The sequence below is a fragment of the Schistocerca americana genome, chromosome 6, assembly GCF_021461395.2.
Source record: "Schistocerca americana isolate TAMUIC-IGC-003095 chromosome 6, iqSchAmer2.1, whole genome shotgun sequence".
In the NCBI taxonomy this organism is placed as follows: domain Eukaryota; kingdom Metazoa; phylum Arthropoda; class Insecta; order Orthoptera; family Acrididae; genus Schistocerca; species Schistocerca americana.
In genome coordinates, this window is record NC_060124.1 from 203,059,580 (window position 1) to 203,075,134 (window position 15,555).

A 15,555-nucleotide genomic window follows, 5' to 3' on the forward strand; every position below is an offset into this window, starting at 1 on the left:
TGCCAGTCGGATTTTCGTAGTACATTGAAATGCTGCTAAATTCGAAGATGAACTATACTTAATTTGTATTTACTTCGTTGGATAATGTATGAAAATACAGTGGTCGAAACTCGGAACGGAGGAAAAAAGCTCGTCTTGCACCCTTTTTTTAATTTATTTACTGACGCAGACATTTTGGCGCCAGTATTTATCTTTGTGCCTGCAAAGCATGCCTGTGTAGCACTACATATATTCAACGGCAGAAGTTAGTTGTGGCGGCACCTATCAACATTTTTCAGAACTTCCACTTACTTTGCACTCGATTCTAAGCCGCAGGCAGTTTTTCGCATTACAAAAACCAGAAAAAAAGTGCGGCTTGGATTCGAGTAAATACGGTAAGCTATGGTACCATTTGAGAGAGAACCTATTGAAAGTTTTTTAGGAAAATGTTAATGTTTCATATTTAGAGCTTCTAACTTCTTTTTGCGCTATGTTAAAATATATTGCAGTTATTTGCTGAGCAGAATGTCAAAATGTAGACAGAGATAAACTATTTCTGTGTTGAATGTTGTAACTGTTAAGCTGCTTTTTGTAGACCAAAAATGAAATCGGGGCACTCTATAAAAGAAAGATTTCCTAATGCATAATTTTAATAGTCTGGTTAACAAAAACAGCAATATTTTTTACCTTGGCACAAAGAGAATTAAGAGCTCTAAATATAAAACAGTGAAGCCATGCCCTAGGAAGAACAAATGTGTGTCCACATAAATTTTACAATATATTTATCAATTAAACTGGCACAAATTTTGATGATGAACTTGAGCTCATGAACAGTGGGGTCAAACATAATCTTACCACTACACTAAAAACAATATTAAAATCTCTTGCAAACACCAAAGTGGCATGTGATGTAGCAAAATTTAACTCAAGTGAAAAAAATGTAGTAGACTTTAAAGGTAGTAATATTATACATAACCACATATCAAACAGTCATGCACTATAAATGATCAAAATCATCAACTGCTAACAAAGAGATAGAGGGGCTGGCCAGTACTTACCTCAGCTCAGTACAGCCGATAGATACACAAAACAGAACAGAAAATTTACATTCCTAGCTTTCGCAACTTTGTTCCTTCATCAGGGAGGAAAGAGGGGAAAAAAGGGATGAAGAAAAAGTGGATTCAGTTACCCACAACCCAGGTTATGAAGCAACAGGGAAAGGTAAACAGGGAGGGTAGTAAGGATGGAGGCATGGTCGTCGGAGGGAAGCCAAAGATATTCTACTATAAGTACTGTGCCAGCTTCAAACCAAAGAGGATGCATACAGAAGTAAAGAGATATATAGTATAAAGATAAACACAACTATGTAAGAAGAAAAGATGCGTGAGTGGCTAAAGAGGAGAGGGAAAAACGAGAAGACTGAAGAGTAAATGGGAGTGAGGTTGGTTAACATAGGTTCAGTCCAGGCGGATAGCGGGATGAAAGGATGTATTAGAGTGGAAGTTCCCATCTCTGCAGTTCCGAGGGACTGGTATTGGGTGGGGGAAGCCAAATAGCACGTACAGTGTAGTAGGTTCCTAGGTCCCTAGAATTATTCTGGAGGGCATGCTCTGCTACTGGGTATTGGACGTCTCCTAGGCGGACAGTTCGTCTGTGCCCATTCATGCACTCAGCCAGTTTAGTTGTCGTTATACCAATGTAAAAGGCTGTGCAGTGCAGGCATGTCAGCTGATAAATGACATGTGTTGTTTCACACGTGGCCCTGTCTTGCACTGTGTATGTTTTACCAGTAGCGGGGCTGGAGTAGGTGGTTGTGGGGGGATGCATGGGGCACGTTTTGCAGTGGGGTTGGTTACAGGGGTAGGAACCGCTGGGTAGAGAAGGTGGTCTGGGAATACTGTAGGGTTTGACAAGGATCTTTTTTTATCACTCACTTTTTTTTTTTTCCACTCTCGATCCTTTTTGCAGCACTTGCGATCTTTTTTTGAGCAACGTGTGTTCGTTGCCCCTGATTTGGACATATTGCTTGGTCTGGTCAACCTTTATCTGTACTTTTCTTATTTAGTGGTCTTCCTTTGGTATTGAACATTACCAACACATTTTCTTTCTCGTCCTTCCCTCCTTGTTTTATTCCTTCTTATTATTACTATTTAACTTTAGTTATTTAATTTCCCTAACCACCAGTTACCCAATATGTACCCTAATCCTATACCACATTATTTACATTCATTCTGGAAACATGCATTCACCCTAGCCAAACCGCAATCCCACATACTTTTCCTCCGGGCGTGCTTAACCTTTGGAATTACCTTCCCTTAAAAGTTCCCATCTCTGGGTGCAATCCCTCCTTCCACCAGTCTCTCCTGGACTTCCAGAACCTTCAATCTTTAGCCCTTACCCAACTTGTCCTGAATCTCTACACTACTTCGTGTAACCACCACTCCCAACAGCTCCTATCTCTCTTCAAATTCATCCACCCCTCAAACCCCTGCTTGGAGAACACACTCAGGAACATCGTTCTAGAAGCCAGCTGTAAACTTGAGTTCCATGCCACACACCACCTGAAAAAATTATCCACAGTGCTAGTGCAACACCTAAGAAGTGGGGTCCCTCTCCCTATCCCTCACAAACACCAACCACAATAGCACCTTCAACAAACCACCCTCATAGCCAACAAACCTAGCCTGGCCACCCTACTCAATCTCCCAATCCCAGCACATACCCCACACAGACCAAATCTCAGCTATAACCACAGTCAAATTCCACATATCACCAGTCCCAATTCAGTTCTAAACCTCTCATCCAGATCCCTCTCTCCTCCAGAGATATCTGTTCTATCAAAAGGCTTAACCTTTAGCCCCATGCCTAAATTCAACCACACTTCCCTGGTTAAAGATCTCCTCCCATTCACCCGGAACCTCAACTGGGAATATCACTTCACCACCCAAACACAGCCCCCAAATACTAAACCCAGTGTTGAACCCTGTCTAGAACAGTTCTGACCACCTTCTCAAAGGGATCCTCCTCCCCTCCCCCAAAACCATCCCTTGCAGACATTTCAGGAATTCCTCACATCCAGTGTTGCCTCCCAGTCCTTCTTGAAGAACATCCCGACAACCCCCAACATCACCCCAGCTGATTCCCATGCCATTAAGGAGCTGAAAACAGGTCGCTCTATTGTCATCCTCCTGGCAGATAAAGGCTCCACAACTGTGGTACTTGACCGTGTGGAGTATGTAGCAGAAGGACTGCATCAACTCTCCGACACCTCAACCTACAAAGCTGTTACCCAGGATCCCATTCCCTCCACCCAGACTGAGTTGCAGAAAATCCTAAAAATCCAAGGTCTCTCACAAGGCCTCACAACGGCTTCCATAAACCTAATCACTCCACCTTCTACCGATTACCCAAAATCCACAAAGAGAACCATCCTGGCCGTCCCATTGTAGAAGGCTTCAAAGCCCCAACAGAACGTATCTCAGCTCTGGTAGACCAACACCTCCAACCTATCACCCGCAGACTCCCATCGTACATCAAAGACACAAACCACTTCCTAGAACGCCTCAAATCCATTCTCACTCCCCTCCCACCTGGAACCTTTCTTGTCACCATAGATGCTACATCTCTTTACACAAACATCCCACATACCCATGGTCTCTCTGCTCTTGAACACTACCTCTCCCAACACCCACCTGAAGATCTTCCAAAAACCTCTTCCTTATCACACTTACCAACTTCATCCTCACCCATAATTACTTCACTTTTGGAGGCCAGACCTACAAACAAATCAGGGGAATGGCCATGGGAACCAGGATGGCTCCGTCCTATGCCAACCTCTTCATGGGCAGCATGGAGGAGGCTTTCCTGGAGACCCAACAGTTGCTTCCCTGGCCTGGTGTAGGTTTATAGATGACATCTTTGTGGTCTGGACCCATGGTGAAGAAACACTCTTTAATATCCTCAATAACTTCAACTCCTGTTCGAATCTAAATTTCACGTGGTTCTTCTCCAAAACCCAAACCACCTTCCTGGATGTTGACCTTCATCTTGTTGAAGCTCACATCCACACCTCTGTCCACATCAAACCCACAAACAAACAACAGTACCTGCACTTTGACAGCTGCCATCCATTCCACATCAAACGCTCCCTTCCCTACAGCCTAGGTATTCGTGGCAAACGTATCTGTTCCAGTGATGAATCCCTCAACAATTACACCAATAACCTGACCAGTGCTTTCCTCTCCCGCAACTATCCTGCAGACCATGTGCACAAACAGATCTCCCGAGCAATACATTCCTCCCCATCCAACAACAATGTTCCTACCCCCAGACCGCACAGAAGCATCCCCCTTGTCACCCAATATTATCCTGGCCTCGAATACATCAACAAATTACTCCGCCAGGGATATGACTTTCTGAAGTCATGCCCTGAAATGAGATCATCCCCTGACAATATTCTCCTCACACCACCCAGAGTTGCCTTTCGTCACCCCCCTAACCTCCGTAACATCCTTGTCAAACCCTACAGTATTCCCAGACCACCTTCTCTACCCAGCGGTTCGTACCTCTGTAACCAACCCCACTGCAAAACCTGCCCCATGCATCCCCCCACAACCACCTACTCCAGCCCCGCTACTGGTAAAACATACACAGTGCAAGACAGGGCCACATGTGAAACAACACATGTCATTTATCAGCTGACATGCCTGCACTGCACAGCCTTTTACATTGGTATGACGACAACTAAACTGGCTGAGTGCATGGATGGGCACAGACGAACTGTCCGCCTAGGAGATGTCCAATACCCAGTAGCAGAGCATGCCCTCCAGCATAATTCTAGGGACCTAGGAACCTGCTACACCGTACGTGCCATTTGGCTTCTCCCACCAAACACCAGTCCCTCGGAACTGCGGAGATGGGAACTTGCACTCCAACACATCCTTACGTCCCGCCATCCCCCTGGACTGAACCTACGTTAACCAACCTCACTCCCATTTACTCTTCAGTCTTCTTCTTTTTCCCCTCTCCTCTTTAGCCATTCACGCATCTTTTCTTCCTACGTAGTTGTGTTTATCTTTATACTATATACCTCTTTACTTCTGTATGCATCATCTTTGGTTTGAACCTGGCACAGTACTTCAGCAGGATATCTTTGGCTTCCCTCTGACGACCATGCCTCCATCCTTACTACCCTCCCTGTTTACCTTTCTCTGTTGCTTCATAACCTGGGTTGTGAGTAACTGAATCCACTTTCCCTTTATCCCCTTTTTCCCCTCTTTCCTCCCTGATGAAGGAACAAAGTTGCGAAAGCTAGGAATGTAAATTTTCTGTTCTGTTTTGTGTATCTATCGGCTGTACTGAGCTGAGGTAAGTACTGGCCAGCCCCTCTATTAGTATTTGTTTCACATCTTTATATATGAGATTTTCCATTAATCATTCAAATACATCAACTGTAAGTGTTCAGAAAACAAAGTTCTCATAGTAAAACCAGATGGAAGCAACTGTACTACCATGACTACACTGGCAAAACTTTTTGAACAACAGCAGTATTATTGAAATACATTCTGACCCCAACTACAAAATTTCAGTATAAGCTAAAAAAGTTCTTAATAAGTGCCACTTTCTGCTCATTACAACTGACATTGTAGCGGTTCCACCTGCATTTATTTATTTCTTTTGTTGTCCTCAGTGTTGATGTACTGCGTTACTACATTGGCTGAAAAATGGGGTTCGTAATTTGGAGACTGACTACTGTAAATACTGTAGCCGACAGGTACACATTTGCATTTCACCATACTTTCCTTTCATTTGGCACCACCCCCAATAATACACAGTTATATATGTATGGCCAGTGCACTATTGTTTAAACTTTCCATAAGCCTCATTAATAGTTTGCAGGTGAACCTCCACATACTGCTACAATAGTTTTATGTTGAACATCTACGAGCAGTAAAAAGATAACTACATAGTTCACAGTCCTTCAAATAAATTGAACAGTCACTGTCATTGCTTTAACACACCACCTATTGGTGTAACACTTATTTCACTGTTAAGTTGATACATTGAAGAATGTGAGTTTGAGAGCTGTTGTATAGAAATAGTGGACTCACTAGCAAATGTCATAATAATCTCAGTATACAGAATTCCAGGAATGTCAACAACATCTATTCTTATCTAAGCTTCAAATTATGCTAGAAGACCTTTGTACAGAAAAAAAGAAGAAAAAATTGTAATAGCTGCTTATTTTAATATTGATATCGCACGTGATAGTAGCCATGCTTCAAGATTCATTGACTTAGCAAAGAAATATGCTTTCAAATCGAATTTCTTTGAATATGCTATAGACAATGGCAATCAGCAGGATGTATTGAGAATGTTCTAACTAATTATGTGTATGAAGATGTGCATAAATTTTGTCTAGATCTAGGTATTTCAGATCATTGTGCATTGTTCATTGAGCTGCCACAGACAGACAGAAACATTTCACGTATGAGAACCCATATGACCAGGAACTTTAGCAATGAAAACTTGATAACATTTAGTGAGAAGCTAAAAGAGAAAACATGGCCTTTTGATCATTCTAACTCAAGTGACGAAAACTTTGAGAAATTTCTAAATATTTTTCTTGGTGTCTTTAATGAAACATTTCCACCTAGACTCTGCAACTCTGCAGCAATAAAATGACAAATAAAGTAAAATGGATTACCCAGGGCATAAAAATTTCCAGTGTAAAGAAAAGACAACTGCACAGAGAACTAAAATATAATAAAGATATTAATGTCATTAAATATGTTAGTCTCTATAAAACCACATTTAAAGGAGCTGTCAGGGCAGCAAAACAATTGGCAAATAACAGGCTAATTTTAAATCATAAAAATAAGACAAAGGTTGTGTAGTCAGTCATTAAATCTGAGTTAGGTGTTAAAGCCTGCAACCAAGAAATTTCAAAAATTGACATTGAAGGAAATACGATTGTAAATCCAACTCAAATACCAGAGTACTTTAATGAGTTCCTTATAAATGTAGTAAAGTCTGATGTAGATGTAACAGATTATCACAACAAAGTAAATCCCTTTGGCCTTGGTGGAAACTCAGAAAACTTTACAAAATTCTTAAAAGTTTCTGTGGAGGATGTAGAAAATGCTATTCTAACATTTAGAAACATAAAATCTGTAAGTTGGGATGGAATACCCACCAAAGTTATTAAAGTGGTACACAATAGAACTGCAAACCACTAGCTCAAATAATAAATCAATATTTTGAAGAGGTAATGAAATATGTTGAAGTCAAACCACTCTTCAAGAAGGGATTAAGAGAGATCATGGGAAATTATTGTCCTATCTTGATTGTCCCAGAGATCATGGGAAATTATTGTCCTATCTCGATTCTCCCAGTCCTATCTAAAATATTTGAAAAACTTGCTGGTGCCACAAATCGAAAACAGTCAATTTGGTTTTCAGCAGGGGGAAAACATCATAGATGCAGTAAACAGTATCATTGAGAAATTAAGTACATCATTGGACAAGAGAAATAAGGTGACAGGAATTTTCTGCGACCTTTCAAAGACGTTTGATTCTGTAAACCATGCATTGCTTGTTTACAAACTTGAAAAGTAAGGCATTAGTAGCAGTGCCCTACAATGGCTTAAATCCTATGTATCCAACAGAAAGCAAAGAGTTAGCATCTCTTCAAATGGTGCATATTATTTTTCTGACTGGTAAAAAAAAAAAAAGCATCTCAGGGTGTTCACAAGGCTCCATATTAGGCCCAGTCCTATTTCTCTCCTATGTTAATGGCTTACCACTAAATATCAGCTCCCCATCAGTTCTGTTTACAGATGATACTTCTTAGTTGAAGATAAGGATTCAGAAAAAATTCCCAAATCTGTCATCAATACCCTCAGTACCTTAAAAACTTGGTTTCAGCTAAATGGGTTGAATCTAAACGTATCTAAGACTCGCGTGATGCAGTTCAAAACCAAACAGTCAAAATATGAGCAGATTAAGATTGTACACAACAACTAAGATATAGAAGAAGTTGACTCTGTACACAACAACTAAGATATAGAAGAAGTTGACTCAGTCAAATTATGAGGTTTAAATGTAGATAAAATTTGAGCTGGCAGAACACATTGAATACCTGGCAAACAAACTGAGCAGCTTTGCATTTGCAGTGCAAATATTATCGACTGCAACTGACATGGACACACGAAAAGTAGCATATACAAGCTACTTTGAACCCATTATTTGGTATGGCATTGTTTTTTTGGTGTAACTCGACAAACATAGTGTGGATACTAAAATACAGGAAAAAAAATCGTTTGAAATATGTGCACTGCAAATCACAAAGAACCATGTCGGCCATTATTTAGAAAACTTGAAATATTAACTCTGCCATCCTTGTACATATATGAGATTATTATATTTTTGTTGAGTTATTTGAGGGAAACCATTTTGTCCATTCACATGATACTAGAAACAAAGAAAACTTTATGCTCCCCACCCACCGCCTCAGACTGTATGCCCAGGGAATGTTCTCTTTTATGAAAATGCAGATTATACTCATGTATGTTAATGGTAATCAGTTAAAATCGAAAAAAAATTAATTCTAAGGAGGCAGATGGCAAAACAAGAGGGGAGTTAAAATTATCCTAACTTGCTTCATCACAACATACATAATTGCCCTGTTTTGAGCACTACACTGCCAAGACCAAATACTGAAACCTGACTGACTGCCCCTTCTGTGAATTCTAAAGGCAGCCCTGGATATGGAATTAACAGAAACATAAGAGACCTCTTCCCAGCCAATAAGACTTTTGAAACATAATTTGCCATTCAAGTAACACAAAAACTTATTGATCCCATCTTTTTTAAAAAAATTATTCCTCCAGCTATAAAATTTACGTCCCTCAAAATGTGTACAAAACTCCCAGTAGCTAAAACTGTTACAGTAACTAAAGAAATGAACTTATGAAGTGTAAACAGTTAAGTTTACCTGAAGAATTTGATTTGATGGAGTTTTTGGAACTAATTTTATCACAAAGTGTTTCAGTTGTATTTTTTAAACAGCAGTATGACCTAGCAGGATTGTCAGCCAATATTTACATAGGCTGCTTGAGCAGCAGTTTCTCTCAACAAGTTACCTGTTTAACAGCTGTGATATGTTGTCGTGTTGTGGCCTCTCAGGCTGAAAACTGATTTGGCACAGCTCTATACCTAGTCTATACCTGGTCTACCATGTGCAAGCCTCTTCACCTCTACATAATTACTGCAGTCTACATGCACTGGAACCTGCTTACTGTAATCAGCTAAAGTCTCCCCTACAATTAGTACTCTATACCCTCACACTTACACACTCTCTTCCTCCTAATACCAAATTGAATATTCCTTGATACTTCAGTATGTGTCCTAACAACTTATCCCTTGTGTTAGAAATCTGTTTTCTCCCAAATCTGATTTGGTGCCTCCTCATTTGTAATCCAGTCTACCCATTTAATCTTCAGCATTCTTGTATATAACAAGACATTTCAAAAGCATTTGTTTTACGTGTCTGAAATTTTTATCTTCCATGTTTCACTTGTGTACAAAGCTACTCTTCAGGTAAATACTTAATACCTTCAGAATAGATTTCCTACTACTTAAATTCATATTAGATATTAATAGAGTCCTGTTTTTTAGCAATGATTTTCCTGGTACCAGTCTGCATTTTATAACTTCTCTGCTTTGACTGTAGCAGCTCAAGGGCTCAATGGTAAAGTGGCAGACAGGGGATCCACAGGTCTCTGGTTTGATCCCCATTACATCCTATGATTTATATATCATTTATTAGTGCTTTCACATCTGGCCACATTCGTTGCAGTGAAAATGCCAAGTTGCACTGTGGTTCAAAGCCTACAGTAAACTGTTAGGTCCCTGTATAACTGGCTGAGCAAGTCGTTTCAAAGGATGGAGGGAGGCAACAGCATACTACCTCTTATAGAATCATGACTAGTAAAGCCCACTGGTGATCAAACCAATCTTCAGATTGATGACAGCTTTATTTTACTTGCTTCAGCCATGAATAGTTATTTTGCTGTCCAAATAGTAAAACTCGTCTACTAATTTGCATGTCTCATTTGTTAATCTAATTCCCTCATCATCACCTGATTTACTCCCCTACCTTATACTTACTATGCTTTATTGTTGTTTATCTTACAATGTCGTTGATAGATTCTGTCTATTCTGTTGAACTGGTCTTCCAAGACTTCTGCCATCTCTTATTATTATAATTCATCGGCATGCCTCAAAATTTTTATTTATTTTCCCTGAGCTTCATATGCCTTTCCAAATGTTTACTTGAATTCCTCCACAGTGTGCTAAATGTGTAGAATGAATAACACCAAGAGTAGGCCACAGTTTTGTCTCGCATTCCCTTCTCAACTCCATACAAAGTTTCTTACATATCAGCGAGCTGGTACTTCTAATTTGAGCCTTCAGAATATCCTGTGTGATGTAACACGTAGTAGAAAGGCAGTTTTTGCGTAAGTTAACAAAACTCTCGGGAAAATCATCCACATCAGATATTAATGATTATGTCTGCTTTATGCTGCCCCCTGTGACACTGTTCCTCATGAAAATTGTGTGTTACCAAAGTTTTCAGAGCCACTGGATACACCACCTTACTCTGTCCTCAGAATATCTATTGTACACTGACATACTGGTTACGTGGCCAAGTGGATTAATCGTCAGACCTAAAATCTGGAGATGTAGGATTCAGTCCGCAATTGGTCCTAAGGCTTTTTTTCTGTGTGTATGTATACGACAAATATCAACTTTTGCTGCAATTTGCAGCCATATTAAAATTTTAACTTTATAAGTGAACGATAAGAACTGATCCAGTATGGTAGCTAATACCACCTTGTCTTTTACAAGATGACAGTATCAACCATCAACATTTAATGAGCTGCTCACTGGCTACTTGTCGAAAAATGTTTACTAAATGGAGAAGAGGACTGTAATAAGAAGAGTTCAAATGCACTTTCAACATTCTGTAAAAAAAGTTAAATAGTATATCTATTTAACAGTACTGAACATCTGGTTAAAATGTCACCAAAATTGTGGCATTGGTGGTTGTTTAGTAAACCATTATGATATAAGTCAGTTGCATGACTTTTTGAGAAGCTACAGTAAGATTTATTCTGACCTGTCTGTATAAAATTAATATATACCTTTTGAGTTTAGTATTTCAATCATTGCTTGCAGGCTACCAAGACTTTGATGGAAGGAAGTTTAAGTTGGTTTGTTTTCCCTTCTGAATCCCAAAGTCCTTCCTTACCCTCCATGCAATACAGCTCCTGCTTTGGCAATGTAAGACATTTTCTGCACAAGAGGTAATGATACATATTTAGAGCAATTAGTTTCTAGATATCAGTTTTACTCCTGTGTAGTAGTAAGGTAGAAGTATGGTGTCAGTTTTCACTTATTTTCAACATAACTGTAGGAAACACATACTGTTGTAGTAGAAGGAGATATTAATCTGTGTGAAAAACTTTTTCTCCAATTTTTAAATAGTATTCTGAGAAGAGAGAGTTATATGAATTATCTTTGTCTGTAGAAACAGCCGGAGGAGAAGCTGACATTTGAATCAATGAAGAAGATCTTGTCAGACCCCGGAGACAGCAAGAAGGAAGCTGAAGAGGAGAAGAAGATACAGCTGAACAATACTTTCAGAACAGCTGCTTTTGAAGAATTATTTTCAAGGACACAGGCCAAGGTTTGGAAAGAATTGATATGAGTAGTAAGTGCTCAGTATATAAAGATCAGCTCTAAATACAGTTGCACAATTTCTTTTCAGAATGATATTCTTCAGAACAAACTGAATGAGATCTTCAGTAAATTAACTGCTGGACCAATAGATGGAATTAGGGCACCTCCAACACCAACGCCTAGTTTGAAACAGGATGAGAATGTACGTACAAACCCACCTGCCTATGAAGTTCTCTTCCCAGAACTTTTTGTGTATTAAAATATTTTGTTGTTATTCAGTTCCTCAGATTTTTTATGAGGGAGGCATTGTTGATAATGTAGTATAGATACTTGAACCAAATATGTTTGTTACAGCCAGATTATGGCAACCATGCTTAACAGTATTATGGACTGATAAAAGACAAATCCACCTTATGCTGTTTGACATTTATGTACAGCAATTACATATACTGTCATTTGCAGCCTAACCTGTAATTTATTATGTCATTGTTTATATAGGTAATTAATGTCATGTGTACAGTTTTCATCTTTGTTATTAAAGTGAACTATTGCATTTATAATGTTTTGTACAAAGGCAATTAACATCAATGAATGCCTGTACATACTACTGAAATAAAATCCTTACGACAATGGGAGAAAGAATACAAAATAGTTTTATTCCCACAGACTATTCCCTGTTCCACTGCTGTTTTCGTATGTTTCAGACCAAGATGTTCACAGTACACCCATAAATATTGAAATTGGAATGATATCACTGCTCTTGATCTGTATTTCTTAGCGCCTATATTTACAACACAAATGCTGTTTTATGTGTCCCATGCGTTCCCTTCCTGCTTGTTTTGAGTTTATTTGGAGATACAAAAAGAGTGAGAAAAGGTCAGTATATGGTGTAATAAAACTGAGAGACTGAAGATACAAACTAGCTGCCTTCATTCACGTTCAGACTCCACTGAAACTACTAGAAACTGTCAACAAAAATTTTGTTCTTGAATCAAAGCACTGGTGGAGCGTGTATTTGAAGATTCATTGGCTGTAAAAAAATTCACTTTTCTGATTTCCTTTGAAGCAGAGAAACAAATTGAAATCTACAGGTGGCAACCCCTGATTCAGGATTGGGTTCTGGTGTGAGGGGGTTTACAGTCACTCCTACTTTTAACATAAAGCAGTTTCTTAGGCTTTAACACTAATAAAAATAAAATAATGTTTTAATTCTACATTTTTATCATGTAGATAGGAACTGCAAATATTAACAGCATAATTGTTACAATTTGCATGACTCACAAGAATAATAAAACAAAGGAATGGTAACGGCTCACCTTTAGCAGACTGATGTGTGGCGCATAAGCACACACAACAGAACACAGTATTAACTAGTTTTTGAGTCCTGTCTTCTTCTGGTAGAAAGTAACACATTCACACACACACAGCCACTCAAATTCACACTACTGTGATTTTTGCGACACTCATTGTTAGACAGCAGTAGCCTGGCCTGATGGATTGGAGAAAGGGATAGGGAAGGATACAGTTGGAAGGAGTGATCAGCAGGTTAGTGCAAAGCGGGAGAGGAAAGACAGATGACTCAGCAGTTGCACAATAAGATGAAAGGAATTCTGACGGATTAGAGCATGTTAGAGGTATAGATGTGTAGAGTGGGTGGGGGGAGAAAGGTGAAGATAAAGAGGGAGAAATGGATGGACAGAGAAGGGAGAGGGGTTCAAAAGAGGAGAGGGAGAGGGGAGGAAGGGAGGGAGGAGGCAAAAAACAGGGAGAGAGAAAGAGAGAGAGAGAGAGAGAGAGAGAGAGAGAGAGAGAGAGAGAGAGAGAATATGCCCACATGGGGTTGGGGGAAGAGTGGTGAGAGAAGGCAGTGCACTATCTAGACATAGAAGGGGTAGTGTCTACAAAAAAGTGGAGGGAAACGGTAAAGTGAGGCTGTGAGAAACAGGTTAGTGGAAGTTTAGGCCAGGGGGATTGTGAGAGCACAGGGTGTGCTGGAGAGACAGTTCCCATCTGCGTAGTTCAGAGAAACTTGTCATGGAAAGGAGTATCCAAATGGCCTGGATAGTGAAGCAGTTGTAGTAATCTGTACTGAGGTCCGCAGCATATACAGCAACTGAATTGTGAAGTGTGTGGTTTTCCACAGTTTGGTGCTGATCGTTCATGTGAGTAGATGGTTGGTTATCTGTTGTGCCCACATAGAATACTGCACAGTAATTGCAGCGTAGATGGCTGCATTCATGTGCAGCCCTCCATCTTATTGGGTAGAAAATCCCTGCGACTGGACTGCAGTAGGTGGTGGCTGAGTGTCTGGAACAAGTCTTGCATTTGGGTCATCCACAAGGGAATGACTCATGTGGTGCAGGATTGGGAGCAGGATTGGAATAGGTATGGATGAAGATATTCTGTAGATTGGGTCAGCAACAGAACACCGTTTTGGGCGATGTGGTAGGATCGCCGGCCAGAGTGGCCAAGCGGTTCTAGGCGCTTCAGTCTGGAACTGCGCGACCGCTACGGTCGCAGGTTCGAATCCTGCCTCGGGCATGGATGTGGGTGATGTCCTTAGGTTAGTTAGGTTTAAGTAGTTCTAAGTTCTAGGGGACTGATGACCTCAGATGTTAAATCCCGTAGTGCTCAGAGCCATTTGAACCATTTGTGGTAGGATCTCTCTTGTCTCAGGGCACAAGAGTTAGTCAAATCTGTGGTGTAGGATGTGGCTGAGCTTTCCAAGGCCAAGATGATACTAGGTGATCAGTGTTGAGAGCTGGTTAGCAGATTTGCTGGTGTCAGAGGAGGAGCTGTTTCAAGAGATGTGTTTGTAGATGGGTTAGTCTGGATATTGTCCGTCAATAAAGGCTCTGGTAAGGTTATTAGCATATTTCAGTAACTTCTGCTTTCCATTGCAGATGCGGCATACATGGATGGAGTGGCTGTAAGGAAAAGACTTTTTGATATTGAACAGGTAACAGCCGTCAGAGTGGACGTACTGTTGGTGGTAGATACACTTGACATGAACAGACTTGTTTATGGAGCCATATGAGAAAGTAGCTCACTGAGTTGAGAAGGACCAGGTGAAGCGGATTTGGGAGTACATCCACATATTTAGTCCGCTAGCCACCAAGCGGTGTGTGGCGGAGGGCACAATTTGCACCAAAGTCATATTTCCCCCCGTCTGTTCCACTCGCGAATCACGCGAGGGAAAAAAGACTGTCTGAGTGCCTCAGTACGAGCTCTAATTTCCCTTATCTTTGAATGGTGATCATCGCGTGATTTGAAAGTTGGTGGTAATAATATATGCTGTACATCCTCGATGAAGATCGGATTTCGGAATTTAGCGAGCAGCCCCTTCCACTTAGCACGCCATCTATCTGCAAGTGTGTCCCACTTCAAACTTTCTATGAGATTTGTAATGCTCTCGCGATGGCCAAATGTACCAGTCATGAATCTTGCTGCTCTGCTTTGGACATTCTCAATCTGTTGAATCAGACCCAACTGGTAAGGGTCCCATACAGATGAACAGTACTCTAAGACTGGACAAACTAACGTATTGTAAGCTGTTTCCTTTGTTGAAGGACTGCATCGCTTCAGGATTCAGGCAATAAACCACTATCTAGAGTTCACCTTGCCCATTACTTGTGTAATCTGATCATTCCATATGAGATAATTTCGAATAGTCACAGCCAAATACTTGACAGATGTTACCGCTTCCAATGACTGGTCATTTATTTTTTACTTGTACATTAATTGGGATTTTCGCCTTGTTATACGCCATAGGTTACACTTACTAATATTGAGAGATAACTGCCAGTCATTACACCATGCATTTATTTTCTGC

General features: G+C 40.2%; 1 protein-coding gene across 2 annotated transcripts in view; it reads left to right on the plus strand.

Moving 5' to 3' along the window:
* The window catches only part of LOC124619364 (protein EFR3 homolog cmp44E), an 80,811-nt gene extending 68,463 nt beyond the window's left edge, over window positions 1-12,348 (plus strand). Inside the window, exons 16-17 of one of the 2 annotated variants that reach the window (XM_047145687.1) lie at window positions 11,572-11,730; window positions 11,812-12,348. In XM_047145687.1, coding sequence (XP_047001643.1) covers window positions 11,572-11,730; window positions 11,812-11,982 — 330 coding nt within the window. In that variant the 3' untranslated portion in view covers window positions 11,983-12,348. The remainder of the gene's footprint in view (window positions 1-11,571; window positions 11,731-11,811) is intronic. The other variant, XM_047145688.1, reaches the window with a different exon arrangement.
* Window positions 12,349-15,555: the final 3,207 nt, after the last annotated feature.